Source organism: Pygoscelis adeliae, unplaced genomic scaffold (assembly GCF_000699105.1).
Source record: "Pygoscelis adeliae isolate BGI_AS28 unplaced genomic scaffold, ASM69910v1 Scaffold412, whole genome shotgun sequence".
Classification (NCBI taxonomy): domain Eukaryota; kingdom Metazoa; phylum Chordata; class Aves; order Sphenisciformes; family Spheniscidae; genus Pygoscelis; species Pygoscelis adeliae.
Genome location: NW_008824190.1, coordinates 645,083 through 654,155, shown reverse-complemented (window position 1 = coordinate 654,155; position 9,073 = coordinate 645,083). Strand labels below are relative to the sequence as shown.

The following is a 9,073-nucleotide window of genomic DNA, read 5'->3' as shown; positions in this document are numbered from 1 at the left end:
TACCGTGAAACCCAGCTGCACCTTGTGCACCAGCTCTGAGTTTTGATGCTCCTCACGCTGTGACCTGTCACATCCACTGACTTCAGCAGTTTTCTATGCCCTGGCCAGGCTGCTTAGCCTTAGGCTAGAGCCTAGGCAGCGACTGCGTCATTCACCTGCAGCCCCAGCGGGCAGGACAGACATTTTTGGATCGTGAAGGGCAATGACCTTTAAGACAAGTGGAGCTTACAGCTAGCTCAGTACAAACTGTATGCCAAGCAAGACTTTTTGGTTTTTTTGGGGTTTTTTTTTTTTGTGTTAAAGGGGAGGCTGCTCCCACTCAGATTCTGCCTTGCATGTTGTTTTGTGGCCAACTGTGCATTTTCATTTTTAGTTTAACTTCTCTTTCTCCCCGTGCCCAGCAGAGTGCAGGTTCTCTGTTCCCAACCACTTGGTTCCTCAGTGCAGGGCCAGGTATTTGCGGGGTCATATCACACGTCCGTTGGCGTTTTGTCATCGCAGCGAAGGGCTGCTGCATTCTGCATGCAGTTTACGTGAGCTTGGGACGTCCGAGAAGCTAAAAGCAACTGGCAGCAGTGCAAAGGCAATGGCGCGAGACACAAGCAGGAAAATGCAATTTGTCATGAGGAACAAGAGCTCTGTCCTTTCCCTGGGGACGTTCCCTCCCTGGAGCAGCACATTTCTTGGGTAGCCCTTGGCAGCTGCAACGGATGCATCAATGTGCAACAGCAATGTTTGGGGCGACCATTCACCTGACGGTGTCTTCAGAAAGACACTGAAGGATGAAGCTTTCGTTCTCCAGGCAGACATCTCATTTGTTTGCAGGAAGGATGAACTGCCGTGGATGAGTGTTGCCCACCCGCCGCTCCCACCACATCCCCGTCATCCATATCCACCTCTTCATTTAACTGCTCCAAAGAGTAATTTTTATCAGTCATGCCACTCTGGCCACATTAATCCTTCCAGGCTGCTGGAAAGAAACTTTAAAAACATATTCTCCACTTAATCTTAGATAAACTAAATGAAAAACCGAGGCAGGTTTCTGCTAGCACTTAACACCTTTCACAAGTATTTTGAAAGCTTCTCCAGCACTTGCGTTGCACCCTGCACCTTTTGAGGGGCTGGGAGAGACCAAACAGCAAATACAGCAGAACAAACCTGTAAATATTGGCTGCGAGGAGGAGTTTGCACACCTGCCGCTTCGGGCCAGTGCGGCTTATTGTGGTTGGAGAGATAAGAAGAGCAGGCAACCACCAGCAGACATGAAACTCATGCCACAGACTGTCTGAAAGCACAAACCCAGGTCCTTCTCTCTTCCCACTCCCATGCTCCTGCAACCCCAAAGTCATGAAGGGACGACCGTCGGCCTCTGCTAGAAATCAGAAGTGTGTGGATGCAAAAGTAAATTGCATTGTGGATGCAAAAGTAAATTGCATTTTCTGGCCAACCTCAGCATCCCTGTTGCAGACAGCAGTCGGAGACCCCTCCACCCCCAGCAGGACCAAGCCCAGGATGCAGCAGGCACGTGCATGGAGCAGCTGATGGCTGCTCAGCCCCTTCTGTGGTCCCCAGGCTGGAGGGGACAAACTGCCACCCCCTACAGTCAAGAGCAATGGGGAAAGACTCACGAGTCCTGCCCACAAAACTGCTTAGCTGGACAGTAGCATGCTGGGGCAGTCTGGGCAAGGAGAGGGCTTTGCTGTGGCCAGTGTGCTCCTGGCCGTCACCAATATTCACGTGGGTGCTCAGCAGAGGTGTCTGCGCAGAGCTTTGCACGTGGGGGGGGGTTGTCCCAAAAGTCTCCGCCTAGGATTAAATGAGAGAAAAAAAGCAATCGGTAAAAAGGAGTCAGATTCACCTGGTCAGTCCCAGCGAAGAAGGTGGTGTCTGGAGACCCAGCTCTGGGAAACCAGCTGACAGCAAGCTCTTCCAGCCGGCCCACACGCAAGGAGGTGCAGCTTGAAGCCTTGGCAGGCAACTGCAATCTTGACCGTGCTGCATTCATCACTTTAAATCAGCTCAGGTAGCCATGATGTGCATCCCATCGGCTCTGAGCAACCCCTGTACAAGAGACAACTGCGACGCTTTTTCCCTCTGAACAAATAGTGTGGCCGAATCCCAGAACGACAGAATAGCTGAGGTTGGCAGGCGCCTCTGGAGATGAACTAGTCCAAGCCCCTGTTCACACAGGGTCACCTAGAGCAGGTTGCCCAGGACTGTGTCTGGGTCCAGTTGTTCAGCCAGTTTTCAACCCATGAAACTGATAAATCCACTTATCTAACCCATACTGTGTCAGCTTCTCTATGAGGGTGCTATGGGAGATGGTATCAAAAACCTTAGTAAAGTCAAAGTAGACAACACCCACTGCTCTCCCCTTGTCCACCAAGCCAGTTACCTCATTGCAGAAGGCTGTCAGGTTGGTTAAGCAGGATTTCTTATTCATAAATCCATGCTGACTCCTCCCGATCACCTTCTTGCCCTTCATGTGCTGGGAGATGGTTCCCAGGATTAGCTGCTCCATCACCTGCCCAGGGATCGAGACGCGGCTGACTGCCCTGTAGTTCCCTGGGTCCTCCTTCTTGCCCCTTTCTGAGGATAGGAGCTCTCCTCCAGTCTTCAGAAACCTCTCTCAGTTGCCACAACCTTTCATCAAGAGTGGTCTCGCCATCCTGTCAGCCAGCTCCCTCAGGACTCATGGGTGCATCCTCTCAGGGCCCATTGGCATGTCCACTTTGCTTAAGTGCTGCCTAACCTGATCCTCTCCCACTGAGGGAGTCCTCCTTGCTGTGGACTTTCTCCAGGCCCTTGGGCTGCTGAAGACCAGTCTTACTGGTAAACCTAGAGGTGGAGAAGGCACTGGGTGCCTTTGTCACCAGGTCCCCCACCCATTCAGCAGCGGTCTCAAAGGACGATATTCAGCCACATAGGCCTGGGATGGATTGAAACGTGGAAGAATAAATTATAACGAGCAGCAAGGCTGTTGAGAGGACCAGTGTGCCACTTGAGGTCTTGAAAATACAAGGCTACATGCATCCAGCGGGAAGAAGCTTGCTCTGAGACGCAGCAGCAAGCGCCTGAGGTCTGCAAGCACCAAGCCATTTGCAGCCACATTGAAAGCCACACTGACCTTTAACAGCTTCAAAGAGCAAACAAAGAAGAGCCTGAGGGGCAAAGCCCTGTGAAGAAGCTGCTCAGAGAAGGAAATGCAAAGGCGGAGGCAGCTGGTAAGTCTGCAGTGTGGGCTAGAGACAGGGACGGGAGACACAGCGCAGATGGATACCAAATTTCTTCTGTGGTGGGAGCTCAGGGTGAGCAAAGAGGTGGAGAGGAGAAGGTGCAAACAGGGAAGCATGAAGAGCATCATGGAAGAAATGTGGCGAGCCTTTTCTCCTCTCGCTCCCCCCCGCCCCCCCCATTAATTTCTGCAGTTTCCGCTCCGTTTTGCACGCTGCGTGCTCTCCCTCCTGCAGAGGTGAGACCCTGCAGGCGCTCGGTCTCCGGAGCTGTGGGTTTGCTGCGAGGACTTCACAGCCACTCAGCTGCGCGAGGCAAGCGTAGGGCCTGCTTTCTCCTCCACCAGGCTAAACTTGCAGGCTACCAAAGAAGCGCGGAGTTTCAACAGCGCGATGCCACAAATGCAGTTGTCCCATTAGCATATTAGCCAGCACCGAGGGCAGGCCCAGGCAAGCCTCATCAGCGCAAAACTGCCCGTAATTAGCACTAACGCAGCACCTTGCCAGCCGCCAGCAGACACTTGCCTCTCTCCGGAGGTGCATGGATGTACTGCCGGCCAGCTCAGCGGTCTGGTGGGAAGAGCAGCCGCTGGTGGCAGGGACGCATGGGCTAAAGCGAATATACCAAAGCTCGGGAGCTCCAGAGCAGGCACGTGATAGAAGAGCCTGTTTTTCCTGGTTGACACATTTGGCAAATGACATGCACGTTACACAACTGACAAAAAAAACCCCAACCCAAACCAAAGAGCGCAAGGGGCACCTCACTTCCAGAATCAGGCGCTGAAGTTCCTGTTAAACCCATCACCCCAAATCCTGGGCCTCCAGCCCAGCCAAAAGACGGCCTTCCCCCTAAGCATGCCTGAGGCAGGCTGAGCATGGCAGAAATTGAGTTTTGGCTCAAAACAAGAGGGGAAAAAAAGCAAGTGAGTTTCCAGAAAGAAACTAAGCTCAGTCTTCCTACGGGCATGTTAAAGCAAAAACGAAACCTGCAGATCTTCTGTGAAACGTCCAGGAAGCTGCTGCAATTGCCCTTTGGCTCTCGATGAGCCCCCTGAGGCCCCTCCGCCCCCCTCCTCCTCACCCGGCCAGAGAGGGGCCGGCCCCGCTGCACGGCTCCTGCCCACCAGCAGGAGGGTGCCCTCCTCACCCTCCACGCCAACGACTCCAGCCCCAGAGTCTTTCAAAAGCTGGTGCTAGCTATCGGTGGGGAATACACCTAAAGAGACAGCAGATTCCACCCCTGGGGAAAGGGCCTTTCGCAGGAGTGGCTCTAATGAGGCTGAGTGGGATCAGTAAGCCACACGAAACATGGTACGCCTTCATGCTACGGCTCGCCAAGCCCCACACCAGCATCCTGCTCGGAGTTAAGCCTTGTACCACGAGCACTTCATATACAGAAACGCGCCAGCCCATCGGCCGAATTTTGCCAGATAGCTCCGTTTTCCAAGCCCAAAATAAAATCGGTACGAGATCGACCTGCCAGCGTGGCACAGCAGCTCGGCGGTGGGGTGATCTCCCGGGCTGTGCTCCTTTATCTATCTGACCCGTCACATGCCTATATATTCTCGCACAGAGCCGCAGCAGTTGGTCTGTGTCAAACATACTTGGTTCCTCTTCCCCTCTACCTCCCAACCTTACCAAAAAGCAGAAGGATAAAGCAAAATTCTGCAAGATCTTGCAAAACTTCACTTTCTGCTGTTTTCAGCCTACCTCAGGGATAATTAGGGAGAGATCTGTCTTTCCGCTGGTCGCCGAAGTATAATTTCATTCTAAGAGGGAAGTTGCTATCACCTAGCTGGTTGCTTAACCCATATCCCATTTTTATACTCCCAGCAGCCTGTCACACAAAGTGTCAAAAGTTTCTCTTAGCTGGACTCACTATTAAGGAAGACTGTCGGTCACAGCTTACCTCATTTCTGTGGCTCAAGAAAACGTTCAAACCAGGCCTGGGTCCTGAGCATGTCCTGGTTTGTGTCCTCCCTTGCCCTTGCATGCTCCCCAGGGGTGGCGTTTCCAAAGTCCTTCAGCAGTGGGGCAGAGGCAGACCCCCAGCTCTGCCGGGAGGACTGGCAGTAAGGCAGTGACCACACGCGCTTTAGCCTAAGGAGCGAAAGCCGTATTTCCTGTGTGCTTATTTGCTGCTTCTTCACTTTTTTAGTACTTTCATCTCTCCTGCTACCTAAGGCCTCACATTAACCACAGCAGTAGATCTGTCTTCACCTAATGCAAGTTTTCAGCTTTTGTGGCTTCACTGAACCACAAAACGCTTCTGCTTTCTGGAGCAAAGCTCTGCCATCGCGAATGCCGGCAGGGCTTTCCAAGAGCGGAGCAGCCAGGCCATGAGGCGGGTCTTCCACCCGCTGCCGGGAGAGGGGCTGGAGGACACTCAGCTGGAGATGCAGGGGAGAAGAAAGCGAAAGCTGCGTGTGCCACTGCATACCCCTCTCCAGAAAAAAAAGGTTTCTTCCCTCGCGAACAGCAGACAGGACTGTTGGAGGCGGCCTCCGGTGCTGCTGGAGGTGTTGGGTGCTCTTTCCGTCCTGCCTGGAGGGAAGAGGGCAGGAGGGAAGGCGCAGCACCGGTGCGAGCAGACTCCTTGTGCTTTGGACACCGTCTTCAGCATCATCCCTCTTGAACATCATCCCAGCTGACAGAGGAGCACCCGAAAAGGGAGAGAGGCGGCGGCAGCAGTTTCCACGCTCTGTCCAAGGGAGTCCTGCCCTGCAGCCTGGCCATCACCGCATGCGCCGACAGCGGCTGCGGTGGGGTGATGCCAAGGGCTCTCCTCCTTTTGTAGCATCCATTTATTACTGACGGGGCCCCATGTTTTGGTACATACTAACTGGCTTTCCGTGAAACCCAGAGGGAAACAAACCCAATTTACGCCCTCACTGCATTTTAAAGGTGCCTGGAAACGCTGGCGCTGCTGGGGGAGACATGGCCTTTTAATTTTAAACTAGAATTATACAGCTCAGCCTTCTTCCACCCAGGCATACAGTTTTGAGGAAATGGCATTCGGTGCCAGGAAATCCATTGTACAGAAAGGCCCATCTCCTTGTGCTTCAAAGGGACATCTTGAAACAACAGTGGAGGAAGCTGTTGCCCTGGGATCCCGAGGCCAGGCAAATTTCATTGTAGGAAGAGTTTGCTCAACAATTACTTGGCATACCTATAAAAATAAGGACAACTTTTCAGGTAACAAAGGTTCTTCATATATTCTTTTAATGTGACAAGACTATTGGTAGTGAACCTGGGACACATGATTAAAATCCACTTAATGCTCTCCATTACCCCTCAAATTAAGGTGAGTTTATGGAATCAAGCTTCCCACGGACGAACTGTTGATTTGCCTTTGCCTTGGGCATCTTTCTCTTACACCAGGTGTCGTCGTACTCTCAGGAAGTCTCAAGGAGAAACTAAGATCAGCTCATCCCTCAAATTCAAGAGAGAGTGCAGTTCAAGGCAAACTAATGCACTTCTCTACTCTGTTGCTCCAAATCCTTTACAGCCCAGGTTCAGTGTGCAGAGCTGCTGGAGGGGGGGCACCGAGGGTACAGCATCAGCAGAGACAGCATCAGTGACAAAAACACCCCCTTCGCTTGAAGGCACGACCACCTTCTGCAAAGCTCCCGCTCGAGGCAGCTCCCGCAGTCAAACCGGGAGGTGGTAGGGTCCAGCGTCCGGTCCTGGCGGACCAGGAGACGTTACGGATATGTACACGACCTCCGGTGTCGGTCTCGGCTGCGGCTGTTCAAAGCTCTCTCCAACTGTGGCATAAGTGGTTGCCATGTCCCTCACCGCAGTGCTTTCCGTGAGGGACTCCTCCACACTCGAGACCTGGAGAAGCACAAGGAAAACGCCAAAGGTGAAAGCCTTCTCCAGAGGGTGTGCTGGGATCAGGAGGGGTCCAGAGCTACTGACCGCCTGCACGCAACGAGGAGCTGGCAGAGGCAGGAGCTACGTAAAGCCCAGATGGCTTTACCCACAACAGCAGTGGGGGAACGCTGGTCCCAGCCCCCCTACCCCATGGATGCAAAACCGGCTCAGCCCCTCAGGTACACTGGAGGGTGACATCTGCTTTGCCCCAGGACCTCTCAGACAAAACAGACACAGCCTGGAGAGCAGATGGGAGAGCTCGATGGACACTGGAAACAAGGATGAAAACCTTCGCTGAAGTTTTGTCACGGTTTCCAGAGCAGAGGGCACAGGGCGGGGAACCTACCCTCGACCTTGGCTGTTTTCACCGGAAAAAAATAATCACAAACCCCTCTTTGCTCTCTTTGTGTGGAAACAACCATAGGCCGGTAGGATCTGCAAGACATGCTCTCTGGAGTGCTCTAGTACTTCTGGGACGCCTGCCACCCCCACGGAGTCACCTTCCCCAGCACTACGTGGTGGGCAGAGAAATGACTCGAGCCACCCTGCTCTCACGTCTCCTTCCTAGGTTTCTTTGCCTCTTTCTCTCTGCATTATTTATTTTTCACAGGTAAAACTCTGGGTGAGATGAGCCCCCAGACCATCCACACCGATCCCTGAAGAGGTGCTTTAATGTAAATTCATGGGACTAGGAAGCAGGGAGGGGTGATTATCTGCACATTTCTCTGCATTTAACTGTTCTGCACTTTCCTTCGCTGCTGCTGGCCAAAGCTGTCCCAAGGCTTCCCAGCCGTGACGGTAAGGTTCCTGTTGGTTTGGGGTCTGACTGGGAGGGAGGTGGAGGGGAAGCGTGCAGCCGCAGCGCAGCTGGGGAAAGGGCAGGCGCTTTGCAGCCTTCCTTCCCTTACAGTAATGAATTCACTTCTTAATTTTATATCCAGCACCCGATTCCTCCAGCTCAGTACATCTTATTCAAGCCAGTGGTTAGCAGTGCACCCAGCTGCCTGTGCCCAAGAGCTTTCAGATTTTCCCCTGTACCTGCTGCTGTGTGATGATTCTCCTCTTCTTCTGCTGAGCCGCACCTAGGAAAAAGAGAGTTTTATTATCTGGCGGACACGCTGATGGCCTGCACATTCCTCCCTCCCAGCGCTGGAGAACCAGGGTCACTCTATTGGCACTTTCACCGGGGGGGGGATGTGGATTTTGCCTTTAAGATGGAGATTTCTGTAACTACTTTCTCTAAGTGCAGGCAAAACCTCCCCCTGGGAAAGAAATGAATTCGTTTCCTGACAGAGGCATCCTCAGGGATGAAGGTTTCGAAGACATCGCTGATGGAAGCTGTGGAGATACGCACCTTGTTGGCTTATTTTAAAGTGGAAACACCCCAAGGTATTCTCCCCAGCTGGAGTTTAAAGTAACTACAACAGAATAGTCATGGCCACATTTAGAAGATGCATTTCAGAGTCCATGACACTGTACCTCTTTTACAGACCAGGTATGTTGCAGTATCTTGATTCTGGTCTCGCCATCAAAAGGTACGAGTTCTCCAGAAAACCACTGCAACAGACCCGAGCTGTGCTTCTGCTTCGTTAAGCTGCGTTACGAACTTGAAATGCATTCAGCAACTCTTACGGCTGGAAGGAGGTGGCACATTTGAGGGGTGCTCTTACAGAAGGAATAATTTTGGTGTGAAGAGCAGAACCCAGGCAACTCCTGAGCCCTCCACTACCTTTAACACCCAAGAATATGCCTGGGCAAGCTGGAGGATGCAACCTGGAAGGGTAAAAAGCAGGAGCAGATCCACTCACCCCGGAGCCGTATGCAGCAGAAGAGCAGGAATAGCAGGAGGGAGATTGAAGAACAAATTCCAATTGCACAGTAATGCAAGACCAGGATGTGGTCTTGCTCCACGGCGTCTGCTGTTCGAAATAAACCAGGTGCTGTAAGTGTTTTCTAAACAACTG

General features: G+C 52.5%; 1 protein-coding gene across 1 annotated transcript in view; it reads right to left on the bottom strand.

The window, feature by feature from the left end:
• Window positions 1–6,445: 6,445 nt before the first annotated feature.
• Window positions 6,446–9,073, bottom strand: part of LOC103925902 — a 4,682-nt gene continuing 2,054 nt past the window's right edge. Inside the window, exons 5-7 of the mRNA XM_009334704.1 lie at window positions 8,918–9,028; window positions 8,148–8,191; window positions 6,446–7,070 (exon numbers count right to left, since the gene is read on the bottom strand). Coding sequence (XP_009332979.1) covers window positions 6,885–7,070; window positions 8,148–8,191; window positions 8,918–9,028 — 341 coding nt within the window. The 3' untranslated portion in view covers window positions 6,446–6,884. The remainder of the gene's footprint in view (window positions 7,071–8,147; window positions 8,192–8,917; window positions 9,029–9,073) is intronic.